The 16350-nt window shown below is 42.4% G+C and overlaps 1 protein-coding gene across 5 annotated transcripts in view; it reads right to left on the bottom strand.

Moving 5' to 3' along the window:
* CLEC16A (C-type lectin domain containing 16A) overlaps nucleotides 1–16350 on the bottom strand; it is a 318383-nt gene that overhangs the window by 103689 nt on the left and 198344 nt on the right. For all 5 annotated transcript variants that reach the window (XM_056536465.1, XM_056536467.1, XM_056536468.1 and 2 more), the window contains exons 19-20: nucleotides 13925–14076; nucleotides 12314–12518 (exon numbers count right to left, since the gene is read on the bottom strand). In XM_056536465.1, the coding sequence (XP_056392440.1) occupies nucleotides 12314–12518; nucleotides 13925–14076 (357 nt within the window). The remainder of the gene's footprint in view (nucleotides 1–12313; nucleotides 12519–13924; nucleotides 14077–16350) is intronic.

Here is a 16350-nt window from a genome sequence, read left to right as displayed (position 1 = left end):
AAAACCCTATGAAGACTTACAGAAAATGTTTGACCTCTGTAATTGCCAACAAAGGGTATATAACAAAGTATTGAGATGAACTTTTGTTATTGACCAAATACTTATTTTCCACCATAATTTGCAAATAAATTCTTAAAAAATCAGACAATGTGATTTTATAGATTTTTTTCTCATTATGTCTCTCATAGTTGAGGTATACCTATGATGAAAATTACAGACCTCTCATCTTGTTATGTGGGAGAACTTGCAAAATTGGTGGCTGACTGAATACTTTTTTTCCCCACTTTCCATCAATTTGTATAACTCTGCAGCCCTTCACCTAGGGCATACAGTCATGGCTGTAAATGTTGGCACCCTTGAAATTTTTCAAGAAAATTAAGTATTTCTCACAGAAAAGGATTGCAGTTTATTCACATGTTTATTCATGTTTGTGTGTATTGGAACTAAATGGGAGGAAACAAAGCAAATTGGACATAATGTCACACCATACTCCAAAAATGGTCTGGACAAAATTATTGGCACCCTTCCAAAATTGTGGATAAAATGAGATTGTTTCAAGCATGTGATGCTCCTTTAAACTCACCTGGGGCAAGTAACAGGTGTGGGCAATAGTAAAATCATACCTGAAAGTAGATAAAAAAGGAGAGAAGTTCACTCAGTCTTTGCATTGTGTGTGTGTGTGCGCCACACTAAGCATGGACAACAGAAAGAGAAGAAGAGAACTGTCTGAGGACTTGAGAACCAAAAGTGTGGAAAAATATCAACAATCTCAAGGTTATAAGTACATCTCCAGAGATCAAGATTTGCCTTATCTACAGAGCGCAACATTTTCAAGAAGTTTGCAACCCATGGGACTGTAGATAATCTCCCTGGGCATGGACGGGAGAGAAAAATAGATGAAAGGTGTCAATGCAGGATCATTCGGATGGTGGATAAGCAGCCCCAAACAAGTTCCAAAGATATTCAAGCTGTCCTGCAGGCTCAGGGAGCATCAGTTTCAGCCCGAACTATCCATCGACATTTAAATGAAACAAAACGTTATGGCAGGAGACCCAGTAGGACCCCACTGCTGACACAGAGACATAAAAAAGCAAGACTACATTTTGCCAAAATGAACTTGAGTAAGCCAAAATCCTTCTGGGAAAACATCTTGTGGGACCAAATGAGACCAAGATAGAGCTATTTGGTAAAGCACATCATTCTACTGTTTAAACTGAATGAGGCCTACAAAGAAAAGAACACAGTACCTACAGTGAAATATGGTGGAGGTTCAAAGATGTTTTGTGGTGTTTTGCTGCCTCTGGCACTGGGTGCCTTGAATGTGTGCAAGGCATCATGAAATCTGAGGATTACCAATGGATTTTGGGTTGCACTGTACAGCCCAGTGTCAGAAAGCTGGGTTTGCGTCCGAGATCTTGGGTCTTCCAGCAGGACAATGATCCCAAACATACGTCAAAAAGCACCCAGAAATGGATGGCAACATAGTGCTGGAGAGTTCTGAAGTGGCCATCAATGAGTCCAGATCTAAATCCCATTGAACAACTGTGGAGAGATCTTCAAATTTCTGTTGGGAAAAGGCCCTTCCAATAAGAGAGACCTGGAGCAGTTTGCAAAGGAAGAGTGGTCCAACATTCTGGCTGAGAGGAGTAAAAAACTTATTGATGGTTATAGGAATTGACTGATTTCAGTTATTTTTTCCAAAGGGTGTGCAACCAAATATTAAGTTAAATGTGGCAATAATTTTGTCCAGCCCATTTTTGGAGTTTGGTGTGACATTATGTCTATTTAGCTTTTTTTCCTGCCCTTTTTAGTTTAGTTCCAATACACACAAAGGGAATAAAAATGTGTATAGCAAAACAGGTGTTACTGCAATCCTTTTCTGTGAGAAACACTTCATTTTCTTGAAAAATTTCAGCGGTGCCAACATTTACGCCCATTCCTGTATGACATTACAGAGCCATTTCAATACTGAGCTGTTTGCTTAGTTTTATGTACAGTCCCTTTAAGGAATCAGCACTTTCCAGTCCATGCTTTTACAGGTATTCTGACAGCATCTCCCAATGCACCTGATTTAAGGCTTTCATGACACATTTAATATTTTGAGCTTTTACAGAACCATTACAATTATGAGACACTACCTCTGTGACAGACAATATATGGGCTACTATAACTTAAGTTATTACAGCTCTATAAAAATGTGCAGTTATTGGACATTTGACGATTCCTAATAATTGATGAGCAGCCAATCAATACAGATAAAACCAATAAACTGGGGACATTTTTCCTCCAATCTTTCAGAATGATATAATTCTTAGAATATGTGAAAAGTGACTGTTAAACCAAATCAGTAAATCCATTTAATAGTAACATCCCAGATCCAGGTCACCTGTACAGGCGCTTAGGCTTTCTTTCGGACTATTTGTATGGCCATACTATGACCATTATTAACACAAATTGCTGTGGCTCTGTGGTGTGATTTTTGGCTGCAAAGTTTAAAACAAGTTGAAAAAAGTTGTTCAGATGATATAAACATTCTAGCCAAAAATCGTACCGCAAAACTGCGAAAAATAAACATAAAAAATGTGTGCAGGTTTAATGTGCAACAAAAAGATTTTGAAATTCAGCATGTGTAAAAGTGCCCATAACCCCTTAAAGGGGTACTCCGCTCTAAACATCTTATCCACTATCAGCAGAGACCGCGGGGGTCCCCAGCAGCGGGAGCCCCGCAAACTAACACCTTGTCCCCTATCCTTTGGATAGGGGAAAAGATTAGAGATGAGCGAACTTACAGTAAATTCGATTCGTCACAAACTTCTCGGCTCGGTAGTTGATAACTTATCCTGCATAAATTAGTTCAGCTTTCAGGTGCTCCGGTGGGCTGGAAAAGGTGGATACAGTCTTGGAAAGAGTCTCCTAGGACTGTATCCACCTTTTCCAGCCCACGGGAGCACCTGAAAGCTGAACTAATTTATGCAGGATAAGACATCAACTGCCGAGCCGAGAAGTTCGTGACGAATCAAATTTACTGTAAGTTCACTCCTCTCTAGAAAAGATGTTTAGGCCAATTTTCGTTTTTGCACTTTTTTTTTCTCCTCCCCTTCTAAAAATAAAAACTCTTTCAATTTTACACCTACAGACCCATATAAGGGCTTGTTTTTCTTATTACTTATTTTATACCAAAAAACGATTTGTGGGGTGAAATTAAAAAAAAAATGACATTTTGTAACTTTTGGGGGCTTCCGTTTCTACGCAGTGCACTTTCTGGTAAGAATGACACCTTCTCTATATTCTAGTCCATACAGTTACAAGGATACCCAAATTATGTAGGCTTTATTAAATTTTACTACTTAAAAAAAAATTATAACTACATGCACCAAAATTGGTTTGTTTAAAATAGTTCTATTCTGACTCCTATAAAGTTTTAATTTTTTCGCATACGGGGCTATATGAGGGCTCATTTTTTGCACCATGGTCTGTAGTTTTTATCAGTATCATTTTTTTTTTGATGGGACTTTTTGATTGATTTTTATAAAATTTTTATGGTATATGAAGTGACCAAGAATTCACAATTGGACTGTGGTATTTTTTTTACATGTACGCCATCGACCGTGCACTTTAACTAACCTTATATTTTAATAGTTCGGACATTTAAGCACGCGGCGGCACCACATATGATTATTTTTTTATTACATTAATTTTATTTAAAAAAATGGAAAAAGGGGGATTCAAACCTTTATTAGGAAGGGGTTAATTCATTATTATTAACTTTTTTTTTTTTTTACACATTTTTTTTGTCCCCATAGGGACGTCCAGATCTATTTACTATTTAACCACATTCTAATTTGATCTAAAGGGTTAAAAGGGGTAGTCCCTTCTCTGCTCTTCTGGGTTTGCAGCAGCCAGAGGTGGTTGGAAAAGCAGTTAAGGGTACATTCCCACACAACGTATTTGCTGCGTATTTGCTGCTGCGTATTTTATTTTCTCTGTTGAAGTCAATGGGTAGGAAAATACGCAGCACCAAATACACAGCAAATACGCAGCAAAATACACCGTGTGGGAATGTACTCTTAAGCAGGGAAGTTTAGCAATTTGTGTAGCTCCAATTGACTTTAATGGGAGCTGCATGCTATACTGTTTATATAAACTCCCCAAGTTACACAAACAGCGTAGCTCGTGGGGCTAGAGTCCTGAGCAATGCCTATAGGTGTGGTGTTTTGGTGTGCTGTGTATTCCAAAAGAAACAACAAATTGACACCTATATACATCACCGGAAACCCACACTGTAGATAATTACTTTCACTAGGCCAATTATGTATACATGCAGAAATGCAAAAGGGCATAGTGATGCATAGGATGCACAGATAATAATAGCACATAGTATAAGTAAAGTGCTAAGACACTATCTAAAGTGCCATATGCCAACAAAAAGGCAAGCTCAGTAAAGACAAACAAAAAGCAATATATAAAGGTTTTGTATCGGCATAGGGTCCAGCATGACACTACTCCAGCGTACGTTTCGACACTCACACCTACGTCAGTCCTAGTCAAAAAAGTGTTGACGTGGCGTCCTCCCCAACCATGCACTCATCCATAACTTTGTATATAGGGTTTGTATATGCTACTTTTTGTTTGTGTCCTCTGAACTCACATTTTTATTCTAACATTTTACCAATAAAAGATATATAAATAACATTTTACCAATATATCTATATCTCTCCCAGGGCGAAGGACATCCCGAAACGTGCATTGGGGTGGAGTCACTCCAGCTTACCATTGTACACTGTTGCACTTTATTGGTATGTATGCATTACCTGGTTGTTATAGCATGGATTTAGTGGGTGAATGTTCCACTGGTAGATATATACACTACATGTGAATACTTACATTGGGCACTTTTTGATTTATGTTAATGACGTGTGTCAGCGCGGAGTGGCGCCCTTTTTCTCCATCCAGTGGAGTTTCTTTCTCCCTTGTTTGTGTATTGAATTTTACATATATTTAATGTATATAAATATATTTATTTTATATTCTAATAATTGACCCCGTCCTCTCTTTGGGTATACAAGTGTGCATTGGAGTACACAATAGGCCATATGTTGCTATATGTTATGCACAAGCAGTTATACATTGATAACTATTAGCGCATTTGCCTTTTTGGTATATATATATATAGCTGAGTACCGGGCGTTGCCAGGTTTTTCCTTCCTAATCCTTGTTGGGGAGGAAAATAAACAAAGGAGGAAGCTTTTGACTTCATATCCTGTCCTCATATCCTGTCCTCATATCCCAACCTCATATTCTGTCCTCTTATCCCGACCTCCTATCCCGAACTCTTATCCTGTCCTCCTATGCCGTCGTCCTATCCTGTCCTCCTCTGCCGACCTCCTATCCCGACCCCCTATCCCGACCCCCTATCCCGACCTCCTATCTCGTCCTCCTATCTCGTCCTCCTATCCCGTCCTCCTATCCCGTCCTCCTATCTCGTCCTCCTATCTCGTCCTCCTATCCCGTCCTCCTATCCCGTCCTCCTATCCCGTCCTCCTATCTCGTCCTCCTATCCCGTCCTCCTATCCCGACCTCCTATCTCGTCCTACACTACACTACACTAACACCTAATAAAGAGTAAAACACTACATATACACCCCCTTACACTGTCCCCCCCAATAAAAATGAAAAACGTATTGTATGGCAGTGTTTCCAAAACGGAGCCTCCAGCTGTTGCAAAACAACAACTCCCAGCATTTCCGGATAGCCACTGACTGTCCAGGCATGCTGGGAATTTAGCAAGAGCTGGAGGCACCCTGTTTGGGAATCACTGGCGTAGAATACCCCTATGTCCACCCCTATGGAATTCCTAATTTAGTCCTCAAATGCGCATGGCGCTCTCTCACTTTGGAGCCCTGTCATATTTCAAGGAAACAGTTTAGGGCCACATATGGGGTATCTCCATACTCGGGAGAAATTGCACTACAAATTTTGGGGGGCTTTTTCTCCTTTTACCCCTTATGAAAAGGAAAAGTTGGGGCTACACCAGCTTGTTAGTGTAAAAAAAAAAAAATTTTACACTAACATGCTGGTGTTGCCCTTTACTTTTTATTTTCACAAGCGTTAAAAGGAAAAAAAGACCCCCAAAATTTGTAACACAATTTCTCCTGAGTACAGAAATACCCCAGATGTGGTCGTAAAATGCTCTGCGGGCGCACAACAAGGCTCAGGAGTGAGAGCGCACCATGTACATTTGAGGTCTAAATTGGTGATTTGCACAGGGGTGGCTGATTTTACAGCGGTTCTGACATAAATGCAAAAAAATAAATACCCACATGTGATCCCATTTTGGAAACTACACCCCTCACGTAATGTAATAAGGGGTACAGTGAGCATTTACGCCTCACAGGTGTCTGACAGATTTTTGGAACAGTGGTCCGTGAAAATGAAACATTTTATTTTTCATTTGCACAGCCCACTGTTCCAAAGATATGTCAAACGCCAGTGGGGTGTAAATACTCACTGCACCTCTTATTAAATTCTGTGAGGGGTGTAGTTTCCAAAATAGGGTCACATGTGGGGGGTTCCACTGTTCTGGTACCACGGGGGGGGGGGCTTTGTAAACGCACATGGCCCCTGACTTCCATTCCAAACAATTTTTTTCCCAAAAGCTCAATGGCGCTCCTTCTCTTCTGAGCATTGTAGTGCACTTGACGTCCACACATGGGGTATTTGCATACTCAGAAGAGATGGGGTTACAAATTTTAGGGGGTCTTTTCTGCTATTAACCCTTGCAAAAATGTGAAGTTTGGGGGGAAACACATTTTAGTGGAAAAAAAAAAATATTTTTTTTACATATGCAAAAGTCGTGAAACACCTGTGGGGTATTAAGGCTCACTTAATTCCTTGTTACTGTTACGCCGAGCGCTCCGGGTCCCTGCTCCTCCCCGGAGCGCTCGCAGCGTTCTCTCATTCGCAGCGCCCCGGTCAGACCTGCTGACCGGGTGCGCTGCGATATTACTCCCAGCCGGGATGCGATTCGCGATGCGGGACGCGCCCGCCTTTGATGCGCATCTCGGCTCCCGTACCTTACCCGTTCCCCGTCTGTGTTGTCCCGGCGCGCGCGGCCCCGCTCCTTAGGGCGCGCGCGTGCCGGGTCTCTGCCATTTAAAGGCCCGCTGCGCCACTGATTGGCGCAGCAGGCCTAATCAGTATTCTCACCTGTGCACTCCCTACTTATACCTCACTTCCCCTGCACTCCCTCGCCGGATCTTGTTGCCATTGTGCCAGTGAAAGCGTTCCCTTGTGTGTTCCTAGCCTGTGTTCCAGACCTCCTGCCTTTGCCCCTGACTACGATCCTTGCTGCCTGCCCTGATCTTCTGCTACGTCCGACCTTGCTCTTGTCTACTCCCTTGTACCGCGCCTATCTTCAGCAGTCAGAGAGGTTGAGCCGTTGCTGGTGGATACGACCTGGTTGATAGAAAAGTAGAACAATGTCCAGCACAAAGCACGATGCAAGAAGAAATTTATTGTAGATACACACAGCAAACAGCAACACGGATCATGGAGTAGAGTGACGCGTCACTCTACTCCATGATCCGTGTTGCTGTTTGCTGTGTGTATCTACAATAAATTTCTTCTTGCATCGTGCTTTGTGCTGGACATTGTTCTACTTTTCTATTGTTCGTCCTCGTGGTGTCCGCACGAGTCCGTGCACTGAGGCGGCGGTGGAGAGCTGGACGATCTTTCTATTCCTATACGACCTGGTTGCTACCGCCGCTGCAAGACCATCCCGCTTTGCGGCGGGCTCTGGTGAATACCAGTAGCAACTTAGAACCGGTCCACCAGCACGGTCCACGCCAATCCCTCTCTGGCACAGAGGATCCACCTCCAGCCAGCCGAATCGTGACAGTTACGTTCCTCAAGGGGTCTAGTTTCCAAAATGGTATGGCATGTGTTTTTTTTTTTTGCTGTTCTGGCACCATAGGGGCTTCCTAAATGCAACATGCCCCCCAAAAACCATTTCAGAAAAACGTACTCTCCAAAATCCCCTTGTCGCTCCTTCGCTTCTGAGCCCTCTACTGCGCCCGCCGAACAATTTACATAGACATATGAGGTATGTGCTTACTCGAGAGAAATTGGGCTACAAATATAAGTATAAATTTTCTCTTTTTACCCCTTGTAAAAATTCAAAAATTGGGTCTACAAGAACATGCAAGTGTAAAAAATGAAGATTGTGAATTTTCTCCTTCACTTTGCTGCTATTCCTGTGAAACACCTAAAGGGTTAAAATGCTGACAATGTCATTTTGAATACTTTGGGGGGTGCAGTTTTTATAATGGCATCATTTGTGGGGTATTTCTAATATGAAGACCCTTCAAATCCACTTCAAACCTGAACTGGTCCCTGAAAAATAGTGAGTTTGAAAATTTTGTGAAAAATTGGAAAACTGCTGCTGAACTTTGAAGCCCTCTGGTGTCTTCCAAAAGTAAAAACACATCAATTTTATGATGCAAACATAAAGTAGACATATTGTATATGTGAATCAATTTTTTTTTTTATTTGGAATATCCATTTTCCTTACAAGCAGAGAGCTTCAAAGTTAGAAAAATGCAACATTTTCAAATTTTTCATGACATTTTGGGATTGTTCACCAAGAAAGCATGCAAGTTACCATAAATTTTTACCACTATGTTAAAGTAGAATATGTCACAAAAAAACTATCTCGGAATCAGAATGATAACTAAAAGCATCCCAGAGTTATTAATGTTTAAAGTGACAGTGGTCAGATGTGCAAAAAACGCTCTGGTCCTAGGGTGTAAAATGGCCTGGTCCTTAAGGGGTTAAACAAAACCCCCGACCCTCACAAATGGGGGTAGCTAAGGGTTAAATTAACTATCCTATATTTTAAGTGGACATATAAGTAACATGTGACCAAGTATTATCGAAATATCTCCAGCCATACGGAAGTTATGCAGTAACATATATTTCCCATAGACTTGTATAGGACTTGTATAGGACTTTAAACAAAAACCCCGCCCCTGGCAAATGGGGGTGAGTAAGGGTTAAATCCCCTATCCTATGTTTGTTGTTGGCATATAAGTAACATGTGTGCTAAGTTTCATGTTAATATCTTTAGCCGTTTGGAAGTTTTTGTGCAACATACACACACACATACATACATACACACACACACACATACATACACACACATACACACACATACACATTGAGTTATATATATATATATATATATATATATATATATACACACATACACATCATAGTACGGTGCAGAGGACAGAGGCTACTTTAGTATAGAGACTGTTTGACAAATACTCTGTACTATACTCTGTGCTTGTGTTTTCTGTTCGCACAAGTGGTATAGCAGAAACATTAAAAACATGCAATTTTTGGCAAAATCACAATTAAAACAGTTTTGTTAGGAACAGTTCTAGGAATGTGTTCACAGGACTGTTTATATGGAAAAGTATTCAGTACATTTTTACCCGTGTACCACAGCAGTCTAAACACACGTAAAACTATATGTATCTACTATTTTTAAGGATAATCCCCAGTTAAATACCAGGAAACAAACTTTGGACCAGTCTGTCTGTTCCTATTGCCACCTCTTTGGCTCAGATTTGTGTTCTGAGAGCAAACAGAGAATTGTGTCATGAGTATACAAATAGCACAGAAATACATGGAAAAGAATGTCCGCTAGTCTCTACTCAGGAGGTGCTGTAATATTCCTGTGTAATGAAAAGTTTGTGAACCCTTTCAGAATGATCTATTTTCTTTCTTTCTGTGAGTGGCAGTAGTATGTGAACCTTAAGGATTAGCAGATACATTAGAGTCAGGTTAATAATCAGGAGTGAGAGTATCATGGTACGAACAAACGGACCGGTGGCGTAGCTATAGAGGTTGCAAGGGTCGCAATCGTGACCAGGCACTTCACTATGCTATATGCTGCAGCAACCCGTTCCGGGCCCGCCGCTGGTGTTTGGGTAGGGGGGCCCAAGAAATGCATTGAGCCCAGACATTGGTCACTGGCACATTGGCAATGCATCACACTGCTTTTCGGCCTATCACCAGCCGAGGTGGGACAATGCTTTGTGACGCACTGACCACGGCCATACCATGAAGAAGATGGAAGCAGAGGAGATTTCTCCTTTAGGGTAGGGTCACATGTAACATATATGCTGTGGATTTGATGCTGTGTATTTCAGTGCTAACTAGAGATTAGCGAACTTACAGTAAATTCGATTCGTCCCAAACTTCTCGGCTCGGCGGTTGCTGTCTTTTCCTGCGTAAATTAGTTGAGCTTTCAGGTGCTCCGGTGGGCTGGAAAAGGTGGATACAGTCCTAGGAAAGAGTCTCCTAGGACTGTATCCACCTTTTCCAGCCCACGGGAGCACCTGAAAGCTGAACTAATTTATGCAGGATAAGTCATCAACTGCAGAGCCGAGAAGTTTGTGACGAATCGAATTTACTGTAAGTTCGCTCATCTCTAGTGCTAACAAAATCTATCTTAAAAATAGGAGTGTTTCTTATTACTTCCATAGACTTTGCTAGTACAGGAATACGCAGCGTCAAATACGCATTGTATATGCTGCATGTGACCTTACCCTTAAAGGAGTATTTCGGCTTCACCAAGATCGTGGGGGTCCTCAGCAGCGGGACCCCTGCGATCATACATCTTATCTCTTATACTTTGGATAGAGGATAAGATGTATAAGGCCGGAATACCCCTTTAAAAGTGTTATCCAAAAAAATACAACAAAACAAATAACACAGCTGCTTTAAGAAACATGACGTGCTTTGTAATCAGTTTGTGAGCGGTTCAGTTTCACTGAGGTGAATGGAGCAGAGTTATAATACCACACAAAACCTGAGGACAAAAAACAAAAACAAAAAACAGGCTACTAGAATATATTTTCCATTGACTTAGACTATTTAAAAAATTTGTATTTTCAGTTAAAAAACAAAAACAAAAAATACTGTGACATGAGTCTTATTTAACCCTAGGAAACCCTTGACAACAAATGTATGTCATGGTGCCCTGATACTTATCACTCCGCAGGTCTCAGCTTTTATCAGCAGCGGGTCCACACCACTAATGGGGATCACACGGATGCGTGCCATTAACCATTTAGATGCCGTGGTTAACGCTGATCATGGCAACTAATGCAGTGGGGATACTACTTACTCCACCTGTAGTGCGATTGAGAGGGTATGATGAGTGAAGATGGTGGCCGGAGGTTCCCCTACCTCCATGCCGATCTACGGGAAACTTTTTGTATGGTCTGCCATCTGTCAGGCTATACAAGTAAATCACCGATATTACTGACCAGTGCTATGCCAATGCATTATGCATGCCAAAAAATGAAATCACACTCTTTTTCTATTTTTCAGTACTTTTGAGCTTCTGAAGTTAAGGTTGTTCTTTTCTGTCTAAGTGCTCTCTGATGACACGTGTCTCGGGAAACGCCCAGTTTAGAAGCAAATCCCCATAGAAAACCTCTTCTAAACTCGGCTGGTTCCCGAGACACGTGCCATCAGAGAGCACTTAGACAGAAAAGAACAACCTTAACTTCAGAAGCTCATAAGTACTGAAAGGATTAAAAAAAAATTATAGAAGTAATTTACTTTCTGAAGCCAGTTGATATATAAAAAAATGTTTTTTCCTGGATAACCCCTTTAAATAAATAAACAAACATTTGGTATCGCCACGTGCAGAAATGTCTGAACTATTAAAATATAATGTTGATGATCACGTACGGTGAATGGCTGAAACATGAAAAAAAAAAAATTGCTGATTTTTGGTCACACCATATGCCTAGGGGTGGAGCCGTGACGTCACTATGCTCTGTCCCTGTGATCGCTAGTAATCAGACCTAGAGCGAGCACGCGGTGTGATCACGGGGGTCCCCAGCGGCAGAACCCTCGCGGTCAGGCATCTTATCCCCTATCCTTTGGATAGGGGATAAGATGTCTTAGCGCCGGAGTACCCCTTTAAAGGATTGAAAGTGTAGTCTGGGTACAACTATTTAATTTATTTTTTTACACATTATAGCCAATGGGCTAAATGTATGGTGTACTGGCTAGACAAGTATCATTATATCATCACAATGGCTACACTACCCATCTTGCTATTTAAAGGGGATTTCCAATAGAAATAGTGGCCACAGCTCCTAACCCTAAACCCGGACATGGCACTTTCATCAGTCTGAATATGTGATAAAATGTCGACAAGCAACATATGAATTTATGGGAATAAAACTTTAAAAGTGACAAGAGTGACTGCTGTAAATGTATTGGCACCTACCAGAGATTCTCTGCATTTTCATTCGTCGAGCTTGAATACGCCCTTTTGCAAGTCTTTGTTTTGCTATGATACAACGGATATGGTCAGAGAAGATAAACGTAGCCTGAAGAATGGGAAATGGTTTAGAGTGTGGAGTTGATGCTGGTTTGTGGATAGTTATATTCAAAGCTCTGCTGTCATCCTCTACACCAGTTACTTGCATATCCTAGAAAAAATAAATAAAAATGATACGGCATTAACAGATATGGCAATACAAACCTGATCAGATTTATGCCTCTGTCTATATTATGCCTTTTTCTATGATCGGCAGTAAAAACCAAGAAAAACAGTAGGGCACCAGGTCTGAATGTTTTTTCTACCCCTTACTACCAAAAACTCCTTCCTACTTTATTGTCTCCTCTAAAAATCCTATATAACAGCCTCTTCGAGGGCTAGAAATTGCCGGCTAAATTATATTCCAATAAGATCAAGGGTCTCTTCAAACCTGATAGGAACCCCTGACAAGTATAGGTTTCAATGGCCTTACATTAGATGCCCTTAAAGGGATACTCCACTGCCCCAGCATTCGGAACATTTTGTTCCAAACGCTGGGTGCGGGCTGAGGGGGTCATTAAGTCACGGCCACGCCCCTCATGATGACACGCCACACCCCCTCAATGCAAGTCTATGGGAGGAGGGAGGCAGCCGCCATGCCCCTTCCGATAGACTTGCATTGAGGGGGCGTGGCCGTGACATCATGACGCCCGCACCCAGTGTTCAGAACAAAATGTTCAGAACGCTGAGGCAGTGAAGTACCCCTTTAAACTTCTATATAACCAGCACTCTGCCTAGGTGAAGTTATCCAGATCCCCTATTTAAAGGACACTGGTCCCTGGGATGATCAATGATGTGTTGGGGACAGATTTCCCATTGAAACCTTCTGTCTTTCTGCTGGCAATAGGTTCCCAGGCACAAGATATAAAACCCAAAACTTGATTCAATTTATTGTCCTAGCAGCTAAAACCCATATTGCTATACGGTGGAAGACAAGACCTCCTTACTCAGTCGAGGTGGTCGAATAGTCTCTCTTATAATGCTGTAAGAAAAGATAAATGTCCCCCTCTTAGACACAAGGGAGCGCTTTAAGGCTTTGTGGCTTCTGTGTTCCACCAGATTTTTGGTCTTTCACTCATCATCCGAATGACACCCCTTGGGAAATAGTTGTCCAGTTACTTCCTATCCTCATGTGTATTTGGTTTTGTATTTAATTAAAAAAGCATAGTTCTTTTTTTTTTTTTTATAGGTCCTTGTTCCTGTTTGTTCATTATTATTTTGTTATTGACTGTACTGTGGGTTTCTTTAACTAGTAGTACGGGACTCCTAACCCTCCCCCCCCAAAAGGGTTGATCCTGATGCGGCTGGCATTGTGTATGTTTTCTTGTGTTAAATTTATTAAAAAACCTTTAAAACTAAAGAAAAGAACTTAACCAAAATGGACAATCATGTTCAGTACATCTAGACATCAGACCAACGCGGTCCAGTTTTCCAATACAGTGGTTATATCAGGTTACAAAATACTGCAATGTGTATGGAAAAGCTCTAAAGATGCAATGTTACAATCGTATTGCTGACCTGTAATAAACCAGCAAACTTCACAACTCCCCAACCAAGTCTTTTACTGTCTGGTTCCACCAGGCTCATCTGATAGATGTCCACAGCCAGGAATCTCTGAACTTGGTCTCCATCCTTTGTTATTACCGTACACGCTATTAAATCACTGTTATCTAAAGAAAAAAAGAGAGCATCGGTTATTCAATGATAAAGAGCCATGGTTGTTTATTGGATTGCAGTTTATGATAGTTTTAGCCATTTTTCCACAGAAGTCGGAGAGTAACAGGAGAATCTGGAATAACAAGGAATGAGTCGGGGGTATCTGAGACCCCACCAGACCAGATACACAAAGATACACTAAGCCTCTGATCAGACACGTGGCATAATAAAGTACAGATAAACATAAGAAAGACACTTAACAACAAGGTGTACCAGGCACTGCTCTATATAATACTATAGTCCCGTAAGGTAGCTCTATGTGGCTGTAGGTGCAGGTAGCAGCTTGCTGTGTCCTCGGGTGCTGACATGTAAAGCACAATTTCAGATAATACTGTATAGCAAGACGGAAATAAGTCGCACTCACCCGGACTTCAGCTTCACCATTAGGAGTTTATTTCCAAAAATATGGCTGCAAGCATGTGAAAGCATACAATTCCATGGCGGGGAGCGAGAGCCGGCAAGGCACTCAGACGCGGGGCACACCACTGATAGGCTACCAGTTTCTCATCACTGCGGACGCTTCTTCCGGCCCTGGGCAAGGCACTCAGACGCGGGGCACACCACTGATAAGCTACTAGTTTCTCATCACTGCGGACGCTTCTTCCGGCCCTGGGCAAGGCACTCAGACGCGGGGCACACCACTGATGGGCTACTAGCTTCTCATCACTGCGGACGCTTCTTCCGGCCCTGGGCAAGGCACTCAGACGCGGGGCACACCACTGATAGGCTACTAGTTTCTCATCACTGCGGACGCTTCTTCCGGCCCTGGGCAAGGCACTCAGACGCGGGGCACACCACTGATGGGCTACTAGTTTCTCATCACTGCGGACGCTTCTTCCGGCCCTGGGCAAGGCACTCAGACGCGGGGCACACCACTGATGGGCTACTAGTTTCTCATCACTGCGGACGCTTCTTCCGGCCCTGGGCAAGGCACTCAGACGCGGGGCACACCACTGATAGGCTACTAGTTTCTCATCACTGCGGACGCTTCTTCCGGCCCTGGGCAAGGCACTCAGACGCGGGGCACACCACTGATAGGCTACTAGTTTCTCATCACTGCGGACGCTTCTTCCGGCCCTGGGCAAGGCACTCAGACGCGGGGCACACCACTGATAGGCTACTAGTTTCTCATCACTGCGGACGCTTCTTCCGGCCCTGGGCAAGGCACTCAGACGCGGGGCACACCACTGATAGGCTACTAGTTTCTCATCACTGCGGACGCTTCTTCCGGCCCTCGGCAAGGCACTCAGACGCGGGGCACACCACTGATGGGCTACTAGTTTCTCATCACTGCGGACGCTTCTTCCGGCCCTGGGCCGGAAGAAGCGTCTGCAGTGATGAGAAACTAGTAGCTTATCAGTGGTGTGCCCCGCGTCTGAGTGCCTTGCCGGCTCTCGCTCCCCGCCATGGAATTGTATGCTTTCACATGCTTGCAGCCATATTTTTGGAAATAAACTCCTAATGGTGAAGCTGAAGTCCGGGTGAGTGCGACTTATTTCCGTCTTGCTATACAGTTTAAACATAAGAAAGAATAGACTACAGATAGCAGCTTACTCACCTATGTAATAATAAAAAAAATTTTAAAAAAGTTCCTGCCCTTGCAGCCATGAAAATGCAAAGTATAAAAAGGGCCAGGTAATACAATTAACAAACAATTTATGACAGCCATTAACCAAAAAAATAAATAAATAATGCACCCAGATAGAAATGTTGGATTGGTGCAAAACTCGGTTTGCAGTCTCAGATACGTATATGATTACAGGTGTGGTCAAATAAGACATTGGGTCATGCGTTCCCCCTGCTGCTGCCCTATAAAAAAAAATAACATAAAAATAAAAATGGTCTTAGAGGCTACTTTTGGGTAGTATACCTCTTAGGCTATGTTCAAAATGCCGGCTGTCTCCGACAGCGTGTAGCCCGTTATTTTAGGATCGAGAAGAGCCGGAGAGAAAAAATGATGCTTGCACCGTCTTGCCATCACACCCCTAGTGATACAAAGGACACAGCTCTTGATATGTGCAGGACATGTGTTGCCTTTCATGGCAGGGCTTCAGGATTACACAAAGCATGGGTTTATCAGGAAATTCTAAACTAGACTGTAACATTTTCCTGGCTTGCTCGGCCACCAAATTCCTCTCCAATTGAGCATTTAAATTAAGTATTTATGTTAAAGGGGTTATCCAGGAAAAATCTTTTTTGTATATATCAACTGGCTCCAGAAAGTTAAA

This window comes from Hyla sarda, chromosome 8 (genome assembly GCF_029499605.1).
Source record: "Hyla sarda isolate aHylSar1 chromosome 8, aHylSar1.hap1, whole genome shotgun sequence".
In the NCBI taxonomy this organism is placed as follows: domain Eukaryota; kingdom Metazoa; phylum Chordata; class Amphibia; order Anura; family Hylidae; genus Hyla; species Hyla sarda.
Note: the sequence above shows the minus strand (reverse complement) of the source record. Positions and strands in the feature narration are given on the sequence as shown.